Source organism: Coregonus lavaretus, assembly GCF_964263955.1.
Source record: "Coregonus lavaretus genome assembly, chromosome: 7".
In the NCBI taxonomy this organism is placed as follows: Eukaryota; Metazoa; Chordata; class Actinopteri; order Salmoniformes; family Salmonidae; genus Coregonus; species Coregonus lavaretus.
The window spans coordinates 60,973,442-60,992,801 of NC_139994.1; the positions used below are offsets into that span (position 1 = coordinate 60,973,442).

The window sequence follows — 19,360 nt, forward strand, 5'->3', positions numbered from 1 at the left end:
TTCATTCAAGTTTCTATCGGTTGAACACAAGTGAAGAACAAACGCCACAATTATGGGGCAGACATCGAGGCCCTGGCAAATTGAAAATGGTTCGTTATCGACTTTGCCATACCAACTCAAGATACCGTTGTCCATTAAGAGGTCGATGAATAATAATAATAATAAAAAAACATAGGATCAATAACTGTGCTCGCAGTGGAGACACTGTGCCCTGTGACAGTGCATTAGAACCAGTGTGCACACACTGTTGGCGGACATATTTTGGACTGCGCAACAGATGCATCACAAGAGTACATGGAGGGATGGTAACAAACATTTGTTGCCTGTGCTTCAATTCCTCGGTCTTCTGAGGACTAAAATATTTACCCAGCTCTTCCTCAAAAAAAAAAAAAAACATTATAAAAGAATATTTTGAAGCGGAAGGAGGGAACCAAAAACTGAAATAAACCACTGCAGTGATAATGATGAGCACAACGCACATAGAAAACAAAACGCATTTAGTCTAAAGATGTGTGCCGACTCACGATTTAATAGTCAATGCACAGGCCACAGAAACGATCAATCCAACATCTTCGGGCCTCTGATTAAACTCAAGTTTGTGCACGTGCACTTAGAGGGGTTGGGGCAAAAAATGCATTTGCATTCTTGTAAATGTGTTTTACATTTCTCTTGATAAAGTTCTAACAAATGTCATTTTGAACCAATTTCTATACGTGTTCAATGCAGACACGTACGCACACAAAAAAAAAAAGTGTAGACATTTCTGGATACTTAAAGGATATACTGTATACCAAAAAAGATCAAAGTAAAACACCTCAAAATAAAAAAATATTGTCATACGATGGAATTATGTTATTATTTTTGGTTGATCACCTTTTCCTTGAATGTTTTATATTATGCTCTTAAGTAGTGTCTGGGTAGAAATGCATTGCCTTTAAAATCCTGCTTCTGCTGTAGACCTTCCAGTAGGATTAACATAGGTGACACTATATTATATGTAATAGACTGTCAATCTGATAACAAGATTGAAATCAAATAACTAAGTATTTCTTTCCATTGGTTATTACAGGCCAGTTAACTTACTAGTTAAAAGTTCTTAAAATCTTAAATCTTCTTTAAAATAAAAACCAAAGTCACAAAGCGAGAACCATCAAGTCACACAATTATTTTCTCCAAAAGATCAACTGATTCTTCCACTCTGCCTCAACAAACCAAAAACTACAGGATCTCCATATCACAGCCACAATATCGAAACTGCTACAGAAATGTTGTTTGTTTGTACTATGGGGTTTACAAAATAAACTTTCAATTGCAGCAAATCGGTGCCTCTAGAAATGGCTATACTGAAATATTTTTTATAAAGGGCCATCACTCCCAAAATTGAACTCAACCTTGCTTTTTTTCTTGCTTTTTTTGCATTGAACAGCAGTTTTGTATTTTTAATGTAGATATTTTTTGGTAGATTTATACTTTTTTTTGCCTTACAAACCATTTCTACTAGGTCTACTACTAAGGTTCTGAAAAACGGACATTCACCCAAAATCATATACTCATTTAAATCAACTTTGCACACTTCTGGGGGGGGGGGGGATTTTTGAGGGGAAAGATGCACACATTCTTTCCCTTTCCTTCACAGTCAGAAAAGGCACCCATGTCACCTAAATAAACATCCAACTCAAATCTCCACATTCTTTCTGAATGATAAGAAAAAGAGATCGCGGTGCTTTCATACTACGTTATGAAGAGTGGCATCACAGTCACATCATGGAAATTGCAGCAGTTACACTAGAAAAGAAGGAGTGAGACTAGTAGGACAGGCACATGCACAACCATTCGGACACCATAACTACCAGTATCCTAGGTCAAAAGCAAAAACAAGGTTGGAAAAAAAACGATGGAGGGAAAAAACACAAGACTGTCCCTAATATCTAACTGACTCTAATTATGATGAATTATGTCTGAAAGAATCAACTAAAACCAATCTAAAATGCATACGTCTTCAGATATGGGATCACATGAAGACATGTAGAACATATTCGAGTTTTTCCTACTTGCGCCTTTTTGTTGTTGTTGATTACACAAGATTCAAGTTAGTAAATGAAAATCAGCAGGGTTAGGGGTGGGATGTGGAGGAGAGGTTCCTCCGTCCAGAAACCTATGGTTTCCCAGTCCTGAGGTGTCCCCCATATTTCTGCAAGTAGAGGTGCAGTCAAAGGAGAAGAGGCTATATCTTCCTGACGATAGGCTTCCTCTCCACAGAGCTGGACTTCTCAGATGTTGCTGCTCCCTGCGAGAATAAAGACAGTGGCTGAGAAAGATGAGCTTGTGCACAGGGCATGTGTTCATTTATCCTCCGCTCAAAGCAAGACTGAAACAGTTGGTATTTGATTACTGATTAAATGTGTGTTAACTGGAACTTGTTTAAAGATGGTGTCACTGGGGGGGGGGGGGGGGGGGTAGAGAGAGAGAGAGAGGGGGGGGGGGGGGGGTAGAGAGAGGTAGAGAGAGAGCGAGAGTGAGAGGGGGGTAGAGAGAGGTAGCGAGAGAGAGCTCTCTGGTGTTGGCATTTCTATTCTAAAGCATGGTTTCCCCCCCCTGGGTGCACATTTTGGTTTTTGCCCTAGCACTACACAGCTGAATCAAATAATCAAAGTTAGATTTTTGTTGGTGGTGGGGGGGGGGGGGGGGGTTTTACCTTCATTTAACTAGGCAAGTCATGAGTTGGTTTGAATCAGCTGTGTAGTGCTAGGGCAAAAACCAAAATGTGCACCCGGGGGGGGGGGGGGGCAGGACCAAGTTTGGGGGCACAACAGAGTTTGGGAAACCCTGTTCTAAAGCACTCTGAACAGCTCACACATATAGGAATGACTATGCTGACTGAATGCTGAATACTTGCAACTAAGATACACATTTAAACATTTGTAATTCAGTTTAAACTAAGTAGCCTAGTTGTATATAAACAATATATTACCAATTCATGACTCATCTGTATGTCGGGACAAACAAACAAACAAACAAACCTCAAAGTTTCCAGCTGTATAGTAAACCAATACTTCTGAAGTCATCTTAGCCTTCGGCCCAAGATACATAGATTTACTATAACTCTGAGCTTACCTGTACACTGAGATCCAGGGAAAAGGGGGGGACAGATTGTGTTCTGCCACCAGCACTCATCTTGCTGGCTGCCAGTTCGTCCCTGTCCGCTAATATTTAATAGCGGGAACTATAAATAAAAAATGGAAAGCATTAGTCTAATGAAGGGAAAACTGTTTCACAAATCAAAAAGGTAAATTCTGATCCAACAACCCGACATTTCTGTAAGATTCTTACCTCATGCAAATCTTCAACGAAGTCATAGGTTTTCCCATATGTGGGACTCTGACCTGCTGCTGCACATTTACAGGCTTCCTTTTCCCTGCAGGAGTCTTCCTTCTGAATCTTGTCGACTGGGACATCCATCCGTCCGCTCGCCGTCGATGCTGCTGCTGCTCCTGCTGCTGCTGCAGCCGCCATTTCGCAGTCCAAGCAAATCTCTTGCTCAGCAACTGGCAAGAGGGTGCTGGAGCCCTCCTGAGAATCCAGTGAGGTCTGGGCACTCTTCTCCATGCCAGACTTCTTTAATCTGGGCAGGAACTTCCCAGATTCCAGTTCTGACTTCCCGTAGCATGGGCCCTCGTTTTCTGCGTCCTCCTCTAGCGGTTTGAGGTCGGCCTGAGGGTCATCTGAGATATCTGGCGGGGCCAGGACAGGAACACTCATCTCCTCTTCTTTCTCGGACTCAACCTCCGACTCACTCCCTCCGCCGGGCGACAACTCTGCGGCTGATATGGGTCGGAAGTGAGTCCTGGGGGAGATGCGGATGGCCCTGTACTGGGTGGTCCGGTTGATGCCATATATCCGTGGGTGGAAAGCTTCATTCTCAGAGTCCGAGCACAATATAGATTTGGGCTTGAACCCCGGGCTGAACGAAGCCATGTCCTCAGGCTCGAAGGAGCACTCAACCTGGAGGACTTGAGAGAACGGATTGTTCAGATCAAAGGACGCAAACGGGTAGTCGAGCCCCGGCTCCTCGCCACTGAAGCCTGCACAGGATCCGAGTAAGTCTTCATGGAAGATGAAAGAAAATCCCTTATTCAATCCATCCCCACCTCCTTTAGTAGCCTGGTCGCTCTGCCCGAAGGAGACCAGGGGCCTCCAGAGGGGCTTGTGGCCGGAGGCAAAGCAGCTGCCTGTGTTCATGAACACACGGTCTGTACCAGCAATGGTTACCACGTCTGAGCCAGAGGGCGAGGCGGCAGCAGTGGCACACTGTAGAAGGCTGCCTCTCGCGTCGCCGGGCGGCACCACGGCCCAGTCCTGGTCACTGCTGAACGTCTTCAGCTCGCCGTACACTCCTCCCAGGATGAATGACGTGTTGTCCTTCTCAGGGTTCACGTCCCAGGGCTTGGACGGCGTCATGTAATCCCCGGAAGCATTCATCTTTGAAAGCTGGTTTTTAGCCAGGGGGGCCTGCTCTCCGTTCTGGCCGTCTTCCCACAGGTGGTATTCAGAGCGTTGCACTGCCTTCTTCGGAGGCCCTTGGATGGGACCAACTTCCTTTGCCTGCAAGTCGAGACAGCCGCTGTGGTAGCTGCTCGACTCCTGGGAAAACAAGCCCTTGCCTGGCTTCTCTTCACCTAGTGATAGTGCGGGATCCCCATCTCCGATAGCTGTCCAAATGTCCTTTATTATCCCTGAGCTGCTGTAGTTGTCACTCTGTTGGTTTGTGTCATCTGAAAACATGCCAGCGTCGTACTGTTTGCTCTCGTCCTGTTCTAACGCTATTCCACAAATGGACTCCAATTTAGATTTCTTCGCGATGGTCGGATTGGACACTGTGCCTACATTGGCCTCCTCGCACTGGCGACCAGTGTTTTCTTGTAAAAAGTCAAGGATTTCTTCCTCTAGGTATGTACCAGAGATGGGAGGGATTATAAAATTAATCTCTTCATTGCCAATTAGAGCAGACTCATCTGTTTGAACGTTTATTTGCTCATTGTCTGAACGCGTCTCTTCCGAATGCGACCATGGACTGCAGGTTCGCGTTGAAAGGTTTGAACAGTGTTCAGTTTCATCAAAGGCACTATTTTTGGTCCATATTAACAAACGAGACTGCTTGTTACAATGTGGATCTAGACAGCTACTTGAATCTGTGTTGTTTTCGTGACCAGCAGTGAGAAAAGGAAGAGTAGGGCTATCGTACTGCAGCTCAGAAAGACACAAGCAGGAGGAGTTCAGACCAGGCGCTTCACTGGTGGCTTCTGGGAGTTGAGGCTCCTCCAGGTTTCCAGGCAGCATGCCGATGGTGAATGGAACGCCGTCCAAAGCGGGGGAGAGCCGAACGGGAGAGTCCCCTGCAAAGCTTTCTCCATCTATATCTTCAGAGCTAGAGGATGAATAACATGCCCAGACCTGAGCCATGTTTTCCAAATCCTGCATGAAGAACCCATCAGCTCCCAAAGCGTCCTGACAGTCCACCCTTATTGCACTTTCCCCTTGCAGCTCAAGGCCATCTAACACTAAACAACATTCTGCCTCAAAGTCTCTTTGCTCTTCGCTCTTCTGTCGAATCATGCTCAAGATCCGACTCTCTTGTACCGAGTCTGAGGCACTAGGATCCAATATGGATTGATAAATATCGACTTCATAGAAGTGAGTGAATTCAGACAGATGCTCGTCATCTAAATCTTTACCATCATCAGGCGGAGGGCAGCTTGAGGTCCCATTGAGTTCGGTAGCCTCCTCGTCTGCGTCGTCTGGCACCTCAACAAAGTGCCCGTCCACGAAGGTGCCCGCTGCCAGATACGCCCTCTGGAAGCTTGTGTTGGCAATGCAGATGCCTTGCATTCTCTCAGACAGCCTTCCTAAGTCAGTGGACATAGTCGAGTCGTCTGGAGAGTGCAACTTGCTCCGGTACTTTGTTTCTAGTTTGCTCCTTCTGCTACTGAACGGTACTAAATACTCTGTGATGGGCTCTGTGTACCACAGGGGCTCCTCCATGTACTCCTTTTTGTTGCTGGCCTCAGCTCCGGACTCCTTTGCTTCCCCCCAGCCTGGATCTTTTCGAAGCTCCTTCAGCTGCCTTTTGCCCTTTTTGTAGAGCTGCGTTTGCCTCGGAGGGCCTCCAGTGGCACTGCTGCTGCTGCCTCCAGCATTCCTCCGCTCCTCTTTGTCGATGGCCTTCAGAGCTAGCTTCACTTGTCCGCTGTTGCGCCCCCTCTTACTCCTGCTGCCCGCCTCCTTGGACTTGTGCCTGATCCTGCCCGCCTTGCTGCTGGGCGTTTTGGAGTCACCCTGGTTCCCGCTAGAGCTCGAGCCAGCCTCACTAGAACCAGAGGACCAGGAGCGAGGGCGATACTTGCCCTCTGACCTGTGCCTCACCTGCTTCTTGCCATGGACGGCGGCTCGGTCCTCTGCTGTTGCGCCACCATGGAATCGGTTCTCTTTCTCTTTCTTGCTGCGTCGCTGCTGGGCTCTCTGGCTGGTTGGGTTGGTGGTGGTGCTGCATGCCTCAGGGGTTCTCTCCTTAGCAGCTTCACCATCGCTGTTGCAATCTTTTGGGGAGGAGGTGTCGGTGCTGGTCTGCGGGGCCGCGGAAGATGATGAGCCGGAGTAAGCAATGGCTTTAGCCTTGTTCCACACCGTCATGATCTCTTGGAGACAAACAGATCTCTCTGACAAAGGAGGAAAGGCTTCATAATACCTGCAACAAGGAGAGAAAATGTTGTCAATTAAATACAACAAAGCACATAAAATAAATAAGCACATATTTTAATGGACGTACAACAAAATCAAATATGAATAGTTGTGCCAGCTAGTCAGGACATGATTATGAATGAAGTATTATTGTGGTTTTGGGTAAAACAACAACTTACATTTCAACCTGGTCCTTTGAGGAAGGGGACTCAACTCCTTCAGGAGACTGACATCCATCAGATTTCTTGAGCTGTTTTTCTTCTGTGAACAGATTATAATTGATACGATAAAGAAGGAGTCATATTTACTACTTTGTTATAACAGGGCAGAAAATGTATAAACCAAAGATGCAAACCTTTCTGTTTATTTTGGATGTCCTTGAGTTTGGAGCAAAGCTCCTCTACCAGGCTCTCAATTCCAGAGTTCTTTGGGGGAAAAAGAAGGGAGAATATGTAACATCTAAGAATGTATCTGGCCAAGAGTCCATTGAAGAGAATCTAAACAGAATAACCTAATGAGCCCTGTGTGCGAAACAGCAGTGAATGAACATTAATAAAAACATATGCATCTTTCAGACCATTCATAAAGTGATTGGATGTATCCAACATTATAAACTGGGTGGTTCGAGCCCTGAATGCTGATTGGCTGACAGCCGTGGTATATCAGACCGTATACCACGGGTATGACAAAACATTTATTTTTACTGCTATAATTACATTGGTAACCAGTTTATAATAGCAATAAGGCACCTCGGGGCTTTGTTCTTCGCGTTGCGTCGTGCCTAAGAACAGCCCTTAGCCGTGGTATATTGGCCATATACCACCCCCCCCCTCATGCCTTATTGCTTAAATAACTTTGACCCCATTGTAACACTGACTAGAGGGTATTAACATGGGCCTGACAGAAGTCTAACCAGCTGACTGTCAGAGCCCGGACATGCTGTACCATGACTTTTCAATTTAGCAGTGAGGGAGAAATGACTAAGCATAGCCCAAACAACCACCTCCTGTCTTTCCATCTAAACACTTAGAAAACATCAGGCATTAGCCAAACTAGGACCTCTCAGACGCCTACTTCTTCCTTATAGCCACTGATATCCTACTCTCTGAACAAAGATTAAGTAATCCGTTTGCTGTAAACAAGGCCTGCAACGATCTGGTCTATTTAAAAAGACAGCCATGTCAACAGACCGGTAGGCAACAGGCACTGCCAGAAAAGCAACTGCATTCAGTGAGGACAGAAATATCCACCACAATATCCAGGGTGGGACTAGTCCAAATCTTTTAACTCACACTCTCTCTTTCTAACAGAAAGTAACATTCCATACCATGCCGCTCCAAGTTTCTCCCCTGGCCCTGTGTTTCTCCTTGCCTCATTGTGCCAATGCCGGTCAGCTGACAGGCAACGCACTCTCCACTCTCTATGCTGCAATCCCGTGCAGCGTGTGCTGGCTAAAAAAAAAAAAAATAGACTGCAGAGTCCAGTACCCAGAGAGCAGATCACTCCTCCTCTGCCTTGCAGACACTCCCCCCCCCCCCACCCCACACACACACCCACCCTCCAGCTCTACCCCAGCCCTCACGCTACTGCCGATACTATACTACTGCCAAACAACCAACCGCTAAGGAAAACGTCAGCAAATTCTATCAGATTTTGCTTGAAAAAGGGCACAGAAAGATTATAATGCAGGCTTATTAAAACGGTGAACTTAAAATGCAAGGAAACCTCTGCAAGGTCACCCATAACAATCTCAATACAGTGTAAAAGTGTTAGAGCAAATGGGAGTCTTTCACCATTTCACAATTCTTCCCTCTGCTAAACTCAATCCAACCTCGCCAGTAAACTCTCATTATATCAGGAGAGTAATCACAAAAATGAGCCTGGCCAATGCCAAGTATCACATGATTACGATGGTGGTTTGACTGAGGGTCTTCCCCTGTTCCCCTTACAGGGAATTTGCTTTATGCAATGACCGTTCACCATGATTTATGCAATTCATATCTGCATGACTGAACTTCAACAGGCAAAAGGCGCAGAATTACAGTAACACAGTCCTGACAGACACGGATCATTAGCCAATTTACACATACACATGCGTCCTTCATTGATTCAACATGTTCAGCTTTGTAGCTTACAGGCTGGTGTGTTTAAAAAATAACCACTGATCTGCTGTACCAACCATCAGTCTATGTTTTGCTCCCGAATACTCAAGCTTCAAAGAGTGCACGAGCAATGCTGTGAGTAGACCGCAAGCGCACAAAAATCCCAGGGTGAATAGAACCAATTTGTTGCGACACTGGGGGGGCGGAACGGCACTTACTTCATCAGATGCTGAACGCAGACATTGCACAGCGGCTTGTTTCTTTATCTCCTCCAGACTCAGATCCGTCCCTCCTCCTCTCTTCTTACTCTTGGCCCATTTCTTCCCAGTTCCCTTCTCCCAGCCCAACAAGATGTCATTCTCCTGCGCACACATTTACATCAGCTATTTAACCACACAGCTCGTCTACACAGGAAAGGGAAAAGCATGTTTTAAAATATTGAAAGTGTAAGAAATCAAATAGATCAAATCAACTGACTCAAATCAATACTAAACAGAACATCTTCTTCATTGGCTATGTGTATGTTTAACTAAGTGGGGGAACTAGATACCATAACGTTTGTAACAAGACATTGCCGCTGCTGGACACCAACCTGATCCTGCAGGTCGTAATTATCATGCAGGAGCAGGCTGAGGACGTAGCGGGTGTAGATCATGGCGTCGATCCCGCACTTCTCCAGCTCCTGGCCCAGCCAGCTCTGCACTGGGCCCAGAGAGTGGAGCAGGGACATCTCTGAGGCGGGCAGCAGGGGGCTGACTGGGGTTAGGGGGCACGAGAAGCTTTCAAGAGGAGCAGGACCGTCCGACTCGTCGCTCACTGGACGCATGGGAATCTTTAGGTGTTGGCCATTCTGAGGTGGAGCAGCATTGTGACGGGTGGATATGGAGGGGCGGTGGTGCGGAGAGGGGACAGGGCAGTATTGCCTATCTGGAGGGGGGGGGGGGGGGGTTTACTCTAGCAGGACACACAGGGAGGAGGCTACATGGAAAAACATGTAGGGTGCTGTTTTTTTTTCTGTGAGCAAATAGGGAACTTCACTCGTCAGGCATGGCTTTAACTGATGAAAGCTATCAGCTGTTTGGCAAAACACTAGACGTGTTTGCGTCTCAGTCGGAGGGGATCATGTTGGGCTACGGCTTACTTCACCGGCACGACCTGAAAGATAGGAAACAGACTTGCGTCACATCTCTGTGTTGCATTTAATGTTACACAAGGTAGGCCTATTCTGTTACACCATGATATACACCGAGTGTACAAAACATTAGGAACATAATATTGAGTTGCACCCTTTGTGCCCTCAGAACAGCCTCAATTCATCAGGGCATGGACGTAGGTGTCAAAAGAGTACCACAAGGATGCTGGCCCATGCTTCCCACAGTTGTGTCAAGTTGGCTGGATGTCCTTAGGTTGGTGGACTATTTTTGATACACATGGAAAACTGTTGAGCGTGAAAAAAACAAGCAGCGTTGCCGTTCTTGACACTCAAACTGCGGTGAACCTGGCACCTACTAACAAACCCTGTTCAAAGCCACCTAAATATTTTGTCTTGCCCAGTCACCCTCTGAATGGCACACATACACAATCAATGTCTCAATTGTGTCAAGGCTTAAAATCCATATTTAACCTGTCTCCACCCCTTCATCTACACTGATTGAAGTGGATTTATCAAGTGACATCAATAAGGGATCATAGCTTTCACCTGGATTTACCTGGTCAGTTTATGTCATGGAAAGAGCAGGTGTTCCTAATGTTTTGTACACTCAGTGTAGGCCCTTGGCTTAGAAGAATTACAATTAATACAAAGCAATTCCTCGCAACATACAGTGGGGAGAACAAGTATTTGATACACTGCCGATTTTGCAGGTTTTCCTACTTACAAAGCATGTAGAGGTCTGTAATTTTTATCATAGGTACACTTCAACTGTGAGAGACGGAATCTAAAACAAAAATCCAGAAAATCACATTGTATGATTTTTAAGTAATTAATTTGCATTTTATTGCATGACATAAGTATTTGATCACCAACCAGTAAGAATTCCGGCTCTCACAGACCTGTTAGTTTTTCTTTAAGAAGCCCTCCTGTTCTCCACTTATTACCTGTATTAACTGCACCTGTTTGAACTCGTTACCTGTATAAAAGACACCTGTCCACACACTCAATCAAACAGACTCCAACCTCTCCACAATGGCCAAGACCAGAGAGCTGTGTAAGGACATCAGGGATAAAATTGTAGACCTGCACAAGGCTGGGATGGGCTACAGGACAATAGGCAAGCAGCTTGGTAAGAAGGCAACAACTGGAAGAAAATGGAAGAAGTTCAAGATGACGGTCAATCACCCTCGGTCTGGGGCTCCATGCAAGATCTCACCTCGTGGGGCATCAATGATCATGAGGAAGGTGAGGGATCAGCCCAGAACTACACGGCAGGACCTGGTCAATGACCTGAAGAGAGCTGGGACCACAGTCTCAAAGAAAACCATTAGTAACACACTACGCCGTCATGGATTAAAATCCTGCAGCGCACGCAAGGTCCCCCTGCTCAAGCCAGCGCATGTCCAGGCCCGTCTGAAGTTTGCCAATGACCATCTGGATGATCCAGAGGAGGAATGGGAGAAGGTCATGTGGTCTGATGAGACAAAAATAGAGCTTTTTGGTCTAAACTCCACTCGCCGTGTTTGGAGGAAGAAGAAGGATGAGTACAACCCCAAGAACACCATCCCAACCGTGAAGCATGGAGGTGGAAACATCATTCTTTGGGGATGCTTTTCTGCAAAGCGGACAGGACGACTGCACCGTATTGAGGGGAGGATGGATGGGGCCATGTATCGCAAGATCTTGGCCAACAACCTCCTTCCCTCAGTAAGAGCATTGAAGATGGGTTGTGGCTGGGTCTTCCAGCATGACAACGACCCGAAACACACAGCCAGGGCAACTAAGGAGTGGCTCCGTAAGAAGCATCTCAAGGTCCTGGAGTGGCCTAGCCAGTCTCCAGACCTGAACCCAATAGAACATTTTTGGAGGGAGCTGAAAGTCTGTATTGCCCAGCAACAGCCCCGAAACCTGAAGGATCTGGAGAAGGTCTGTATGGAGGAGTGGGCCAAAATCCCTGCTGCAGTGTGTGCAAACCTGGTCAAGACCTACAGGAAATATATGATCTCTGTAATTGCAAACAAAGGTTTCTGTACCAAATATTAAGTTCTGCTTTTCTGATGTATCAAATACTTATGTCATGCAATAAAATGCAAATTAATTACTTAAAAATCATACAATGTGGTTTTCTGGATTTTTGTTTTAGATTCCGTCTCTCACAGTTGAAGTGTACCTATGATAAAAATGACAGACCTCTACATGCTTTGTAAGTAGGAAAACCTGCAAAATCGGCAGTGTATCAAATACTTGTTCTCCCCACTGTAGCTACTTTACATTAACATAATATGGCTTGTTGACCTTGTTCAGTCTGATTTCAAAGATCTGACCTAGATGACCTCAGTTGCTTTGGGACCCAATTAATTTAAAAGAATGCCAAGCCAAACAGAGAAAATATGATTCATATTTCAAATGGAATGGAATAGACTAGCTCGCTGTGAAACTGTATAGGAATAATGGGGATCATAATTGACATGCAGGTGTGCTGAAGAGAACATCTTGTAATGAACCAATGCACATTGTTTCTTGGTTACTACGGGCTGCATCAGCTCCCACCCTGCCCAAGTACAGCCTGTTCCTCCCCACGGATGGTTTTTAATGGCTGTTGATAGTGCTGGTCTCTGACACCAGCTTGTTAATAGGCTCCTAAGAGAGCCTGTGCTCTTTTAACCCATGCAGACAGCAACCTAGGGAATGACACAGGAGCCTAAATGAGTTACATTAAGGGCATCCTGTAAAGGGTGTGAGTTTTGTAAGCTCCCATACTGCCTCCTACCATCACACTTAACAAGTGCAGTCAGTTAGGCCTACTGAACGTAGGCTATACTCCTGACCCAATGGACAAAAGTTCTGATGCATCTTGATTTTAGGCTAGTCAATGTGTAAGCAAATTCCACGATGTGTGTCGGAGTAATATGTAAAACATGCAAGCTATGCGAGTCATCCTACGTAAGGGCGTCTTGCTAGGAACATTGATGTCAAACTGGGTGGTTAAGGTGCGATGTTGTGGAACAGGTCCCACCGTGGAGTGACTCAGGCCAGGTTGACTTTAACCCTATGATCAAGGCACTTAATCTGTATTCAACTACACCCAGAGTGTTCTGGCCCTAGAGAAAGTATCTCACATGACAGTGATCACCCCCACAACTGTAAGCCCATAAGACCACAACAAGCACCAAGTTATAAAGAGTGACCTGACCCCCTTTGGAATAATAATAATCGCACCTGAACTCCAATAGTACACCTGAACTGATTAAATTTGTATGGCAGGAAAGCAAACTGGTGCAGCATATTAATCTATAAATTAAGATCTAAACATTTCAGTAGCCTTGTTATGCAGCCAGGCACCCAAAGGAGGAAGCCCAGCCACTGTCAAATTAATCTGTTTCATATGGCAGCATACAGACAGGCTCTCACCACTTGTTTTTGTGGCCTGATAGTGGATTAGCACGGGGAATGACGTGAAGAGCAAATGGAGGCTGAACCGATTTGATTGGGTGGCCTTCTTTTCACTCAATAACAGTCATGTTATGGGTTACCCGTTATAGTCATCAAATGGGCAAAAGGTAAGGGGCTTTACAGTAGGCATACCCATGCAAATATTTCATACAGCAACAATTGGTAAACTTGGTAGTACAAATAGTTAGCATCCAACACAAACTTAACTAAAAGAGCAATATAGTTGTCGAAAATATTTATTTTACCATAAAACGTTTGCAACATCTTGTTATGGCCAACAGCTGATCAAATCAAATGTGGTCGAACGTTCGTTGGGCTTGCACCATATAATATATGTCACTGTAGATTGCAATCTAGCTAGCGAACAAATGACAGGAGACGCTTCGGCGTTTATCTCAAGAGTGGCTGGCTTCAGCAAACTTCCTTGACACTGGCAGCTGCCTGGTTGGCTAGCCAACGAACGGTAGTCATGGATTCTTCTGCATGATAGATAACGTTAGCTAGCTAACTAACCAGCGTTCACGTTAGCCAATGGGAGACAGTCAGTCAGTTGATAAGCACAAATCTACCGTTAGCTAGCGGTGTATGACTTTTCTTTACGAGCTAGCCATTTCATGCTCGACACTAAAACGAAGCTAGTTAACTAGCTAACGTTAGATAGCTAACCCTAGTTAGTTAGCTAGCTAGCAGTACCGCACACATATTCGACTATCCAGGGTTATGGCAAACAGTCAAAATTCAACTAGCGTTAGTTAACGTTACAACGTTAAGTTATTAGCTATCTAACATTAAATTAACGTTTCATTAAAAACGAGCAAATGTTTTCCTTGCCTGTTTAACAGCCAGCGCCGACCTTTCACTGGAATGGCGACAGTTTACAGAAGCTACCGTTGGCTAGCACACTAAGGTTAACGTTAGCTAGGAGGATAACTACTATTAGCTTAGTTAGCTAGTTAGTCGTCCACGTCCAGTGATAAAACACCTATAAATGATTGATCTGTTGCCTAGGATATTCATTGGGGAAATGTTAATATTTAAAATATTATTGAATGACATTGTCAGTGTCAGCCTGACGCAGTTCTACCGTTAGATAGTTAGCTAGCTAGCAGTAGACGTCTGGGCAGGTGACCGTTGACTGACTGCTGCTATGATGGTGGAATTACAGAACCCGGTTTTCCATCAACGGCAAGTCATTTCCTTAAAGTTAAACGATACAACATTCGTAATCCATACAATTTTGGGAATTCAGTGTGGGGGGAAAAACAATGAAAATGAGAAGTCCCATCAAATCACCGCAAAGTACAACAACATTCCGACAAAGTTGTTGTGAAACGATAGAGAAGGAGGCTGACCTAACCGGGACCGGAGACGTTTAAAAATAAAAAAAACATGCGCCACGAATTCTCACTATGTAACAGGAACGCAAGTTGAAAACCGGTGCATTACGCTGTTTTGTAAACAGTATTATTAAAATATACGGCAAAATATTGTTTTACTTACCTGCCGTTACTTGAAGTAAAGAGGAGAAGAGGGGGAGCATTTACTTCTCTCCCGCTGCCGTTCCGAGCTCGAGCTCCGGAATCCTCTGCAGTAGCATCACATATCATGGACGACGAGCGGCAACCGCGACGCACGACTGCGCTGTTTTCAAAAGAGAGCAATACTAATGGCGTCTTTTTGTAGGCACTAACTCTGCCATGGTTCATTGGACACAGCCTATGGGGAAATTAATTTATTTTTTGTAGGGTACTTGGATAAATGTCGAAAATATGGTATGTGGTAAACACAGGCTTAGGAGATCATCAGCTAAAGTCACTTTTAGTAAATTTTGAAGCATTTATGTAATCACATAAAGCACTTATGTAAGCACAAAGGCTTCATAATTCATAAAGATCATGTTAACTGACTGATATTATCTCATAGAACAAAACGTATAAGATCTCATAAGCCTGTGTTAACCTCAGACCTTATTTTCGGTGTTTATCCCAAAACTCTATTCTTTCCCCATTCATTTTCCCCGTAGGAATGGCTGAACAAACCAGAGGTAACTCATTTTTGGTTTTTAGGACTACAGGCTGGCGAGCCAAAGATTTTTATAAGTGAACCAAGATAGATCAGAGTCTGTCGTTTCCAATGGGAGCAAATTAATCATAGTGGGCAGAACAAGCAAGGAGGTGGGCAGAGCCAGGCACGAGTTAGTGAGATCCTATTGGCGTGTTTTAGCATTTATTTGCATATTTCCGTTAGGGAACGCCTACTCTGAACATCTACGCGTGTGCGATAACTAAATTCGCCTTTACACTCCTTCAAAACAAAGCAATTTTTTGAAACTTTGGCAAAGGGCAAAGTCTACAAAACGTAGTCCACTCTGTTTTTTTTTGTGTATATATATTATTATTTTTTTATTTTTTTACAAATTCTAGTTTTGGAAACAGAAAACTGTATGGAGATCAAATATTTCATCTATGAGAAAATGTGCAGAATGTCGGCCGAAGTCCATCTCCCTCCATCTTTCTCCCACTGCCGGCCATTTGGCTTCCTCTCATCACCATATTTGGTTTTGAATAGAAACGCCAACCGGATGCTTCACATTTATATATCCGGTGAAATATCTGGCTCATTTTCTAGCTGTGGGCGAGCTCTATCACTCGTCTCCAAGCAACAAGGCGAATCTCTACCGCCCTACAACTATTAGGATTGATTCATCCGCACTTGATTGCATCAGATAGCCAAATAGTACGTCTCTCAAATTTGAGGTAAAATGATTGTAAACCAGAAATAAGCCAATATCCAACAGGACACATCCAATGCACTGCTTTTGTTTGTATTTGTAAAAGTTTGTTTTGTTTAAGATGGTATTCTAACCAGTCTAATAGGTTATGGGTGCAACTTAAATGCTTTAAAATTTAAAGTAGGTGTGCCGAATTGTTTGTCGTAGCCTATTTCTCTGTAAACCAGACATGCTGAAAACTAAGTCATTGTGTTGCAAATCTCATTCTCTTATGAGTTTTTCTTTATTTGTTTTTGGCATTTTATAGTAAAACTTGGCCTAAATCTTAATTCAGATACTGCTATCTCCACCCATAAATGATTGGGTTCAGCTCGTCTTTAGCATAAACTGAACTTGTCATTCTGAATCATATTCAACATTTTGACAAATGTATTGCTCCAACTATGACTAGAGTCCTTTCTCCCACCCAGTAATGAAGCTAAGCTTATAGTCAAATGGACGTACACTGCATATACTCCAGAGATTCTTTACATCTATTACTGCTTCTGCTGGGGGGTGGAGGATTAGGCAGCTGGCAGGTGTAAGACATACTGTGTTAGAGGGTTAACTCACACTGCCAACCTGCTGTGTTAGAGGGTTAACTCACACTGCCAACCTGCTGTGTTAGAGGGTTAACTCACACTGCCAGTCTGCTGTGTTAGAGGGTTAACTCACACTGCCAACCTGCTGTGTTAGAGGGTTAACTCACACTGCCAGTCTACTGTGTTAGAGGGTTAACTCACACTGCCAGTCTACTGTGTTAGAGGGTTAACTCACACTGCCAGTCTGCTGTGTTAGAGGGTTAACTCACACTGCCAACCTGCTGTGTTAGAGGGTTAACTCACACTGCCAACCTGCTGTGTTAGAGGGTTAACTCACACTGCCAACCTGCTGTGTTAGAGGGTTAACTCACACTGCCAGTCTACTGTGTTAGAGGGTTAACTCACACTGCCAACCTGCTGTGTTAGAGGGTTAACTCACACTGCCAACCTGCTGTGTTAGAGGGTTAACTCACACTGCCAGTCTGCTGTGTTAGAGGGTTAACTCACACTGCCAACCTGCTGTGTTAGAGGGTTAACTCACACTGCCAACCTGCTGTGTTAGAGGGTTAACTCACACTGCCAACCTGCTGTGTTAGAGGGTTAACTCACACTGCCAGTCTACTGTGTTAGAGGGTTAACTCACACTGCCAGTCTACTGTGTTAGAGGGTTAACTCACACTGCCAACCTGCTGTGTTAGAGGGTTAACTCACACTGCCAACCTGCTGTGTTAGAGGGTTAACTCACACTGCCAGTCTACTGTGTTAGAGGGTTAACTCACACTGCCAACCTGCTGTGTTAGAGGGTTAACTCACACTGCCAACCTGCTGTGTTAGAGGGTTAACTCACACTGCCAGTCTGCTGTGTTAGAGGGTTAACTCACACTGCCAACCTGCTGTGTTAGAGGGTTAACTCACACTGCCAGTCTGCTGTGTTAGAGGGTTAACTCACACTGCCAACCTGCTGTGTTAGAGGGTTAACTCACACTGCCAGTCTACTGTGTTAGAGGGTTAACTCACACTGCCAACCTGCTGTGTTAGAGGGTTAACTCACACTGCCAACCTGCTGTGTTAGAGGGTTAACTCACACTGCCAACCTGCTGTGTTAGAGGGTTAACTCACACTGCCAGTCTGCTGTGTTAGAGGGTTAACTCACACTGCCAACCTGCTGTGTTAGAGGGTTAACTCACACTGCCAACCTGCTGTGTTAGAGGGTTAACTCACACTGCCAGTCTACTGTGTTAGAGGGTTAACTCACACTGCCAACCTGCTGTGTTAGAGGGTTAACTCACACTGCCAACCTGCTGTGTTAGAGGGTTAACTCACACTGCCAGTCTGCTGTGTTAGAGGGTTAACTCACACTGCCAACCTGCTGTGTTAGAGGGTTAACTCACACTGCCAACCTGCTGTGTTAGAGGGTTAACTCACACTGCCAGTCTACTGTGTTAGAGGGTTAACTCACACTGCCAACCTGCTGTGTTAGAGGGTTAACTCACACTGCCAACCTGCTGTGTTAGAGGGTTACTGTGTTAGAGGGTTAACGCTCTTATTGATGACCCAGGTCTTAAAGGTAGACTCAGCGATTTGATGTAAACTCAGCAAAAAAAGAAACGTCCTCTTACTGTCAACTGCGTTTATTTTCAGCAAACTTAACATGTGTAAATATTTATATGAACATAAGATTCAACAACTGAGACATAAACTGCACAAGTTCCACAGACATGCGACTAACATAAATTGAATAATGTGTCCCTGAACAAAGGGGGGGGGGGTCAAAATCAAAAGTAACAGTCAGTATCTGGTGTGGCCACCAGCTGCATTAAGTACTGCATTGCATCTTCTCCTCATGGACTGCACCAGATTTGCCAGTTCTTGCTGTGAGATGTTACCCCACTCTTCCACCAAGGAACCTGCAAGTTCCCTGACATTTCTGGGGGGAATGGCCCTAGCCCTCACCCTTCGATCCAACAGGTCCCAGATATGCTCAATGGGATTGAGATCTGGGCTCTTCGCTGGCCATGGCAGAACACTGACATTCCTGTCTTGCAGGAAATCACGCACAGAACGAGCAGTATGGCTGGTGGCATTGTCATGCTGGAGGGTCATGTTAGGATGAGCCTGCAGGAAAGGTACCACATGAGGGAGGAGGATGTCTTCCCTGTAACGCACAGTGTTGAGATTGCCTGCAATGACAACAAGCTCAGTCCGATGATGCTGTGACACACCGCCCCAGACCATGACGGACCCTCCACCTCCAAATCAATCCCGCTCCAGAGTACAGGCCTCGGTGTAACGCTCATTCCTTCGACGATAAACGCGAATCTGACCATCACCCCTGGTGAGACAAAATTGCGACTCGAGGGTGAAGAGCACTTTTTGCCAGTCCTGTCTGGTCGAGCGACGGTGGGTTTGTGCCTATAGGCGACTTTGTTGCCGGTGATGTCTGGTGAGGACCTGCCTTACAACAGGCCTACAAGCCCTCAGTCCAGCCTCTCTCAGCCTATTGCGGCACTGATGGAGGGATTGTGCGTTCCTGGTGTAACTCGGGCAGTTGTTGCTGCCATCCTGTACCTGTCCCGCAGGTGTGATGTTCGGATGTACCGATCCT

General features: G+C 45.3%; 1 protein-coding gene across 2 annotated transcripts; it reads right to left on the reverse strand.

Moving 5' to 3' along the window:
- Nucleotides 1–1,415: 1,415 nt before the first annotated feature.
- LOC311133001 (uncharacterized protein KIAA0232-like) lies at nt 1,416–15,233 on the reverse strand. Of its 2 annotated transcripts, XM_084166418.1 has the most exons (8): nt 14,944–15,233; nt 9,430–9,992; nt 9,056–9,199; nt 7,091–7,160; nt 6,915–6,996; nt 3,331–6,742; nt 3,115–3,223; nt 1,416–2,287 (listed from the first exon to the last, which is right to left on the reverse strand). In XM_084166418.1, the coding sequence occupies exons 2-8, from the start codon at nt 9,661–9,663 to the stop codon at nt 2,271–2,273; spliced, it is 4,068 nt and encodes a 1,355-aa protein (XP_084022544.1). In that variant the 5' UTR covers nt 9,664–9,992; nt 14,944–15,233; the 3' UTR covers nt 1,416–2,270. The 2 variants fall into 2 exon arrangements, with proteins under 2 accessions (XP_084022544.1, XP_084022545.1); XM_084166419.1 differs by lacking the exons at nt 9,056–9,199; nt 9,430–9,992; nt 14,944–15,233 and adding an exon at nt 8,063–8,125.
- Nucleotides 15,234–19,360: the final 4,127 nt, after the last annotated feature.

Coding starts and splice junctions, on each gene's coding strand:
- LOC311133001 (XM_084166418.1), bottom strand. CDS start 9,663: ATGCGTCCAGTGAGCGACGAGTCGGACGGTCCTGCTCCTCTTGAAAGC. Junction 7,161..9,055: donor TGCGTTCAGCATCTGATGAA/GTAAGTGCCGTT, acceptor TTTCCCCCAAAG/AACTCTGGAATTGAGAGCCT. Junction 3,224..3,330: donor TCGTTGAAGATTTGCATGAG/GTAAGAATCTTA, acceptor TTTTATTTATAG/TTCCCGCTATTAAATATTAG.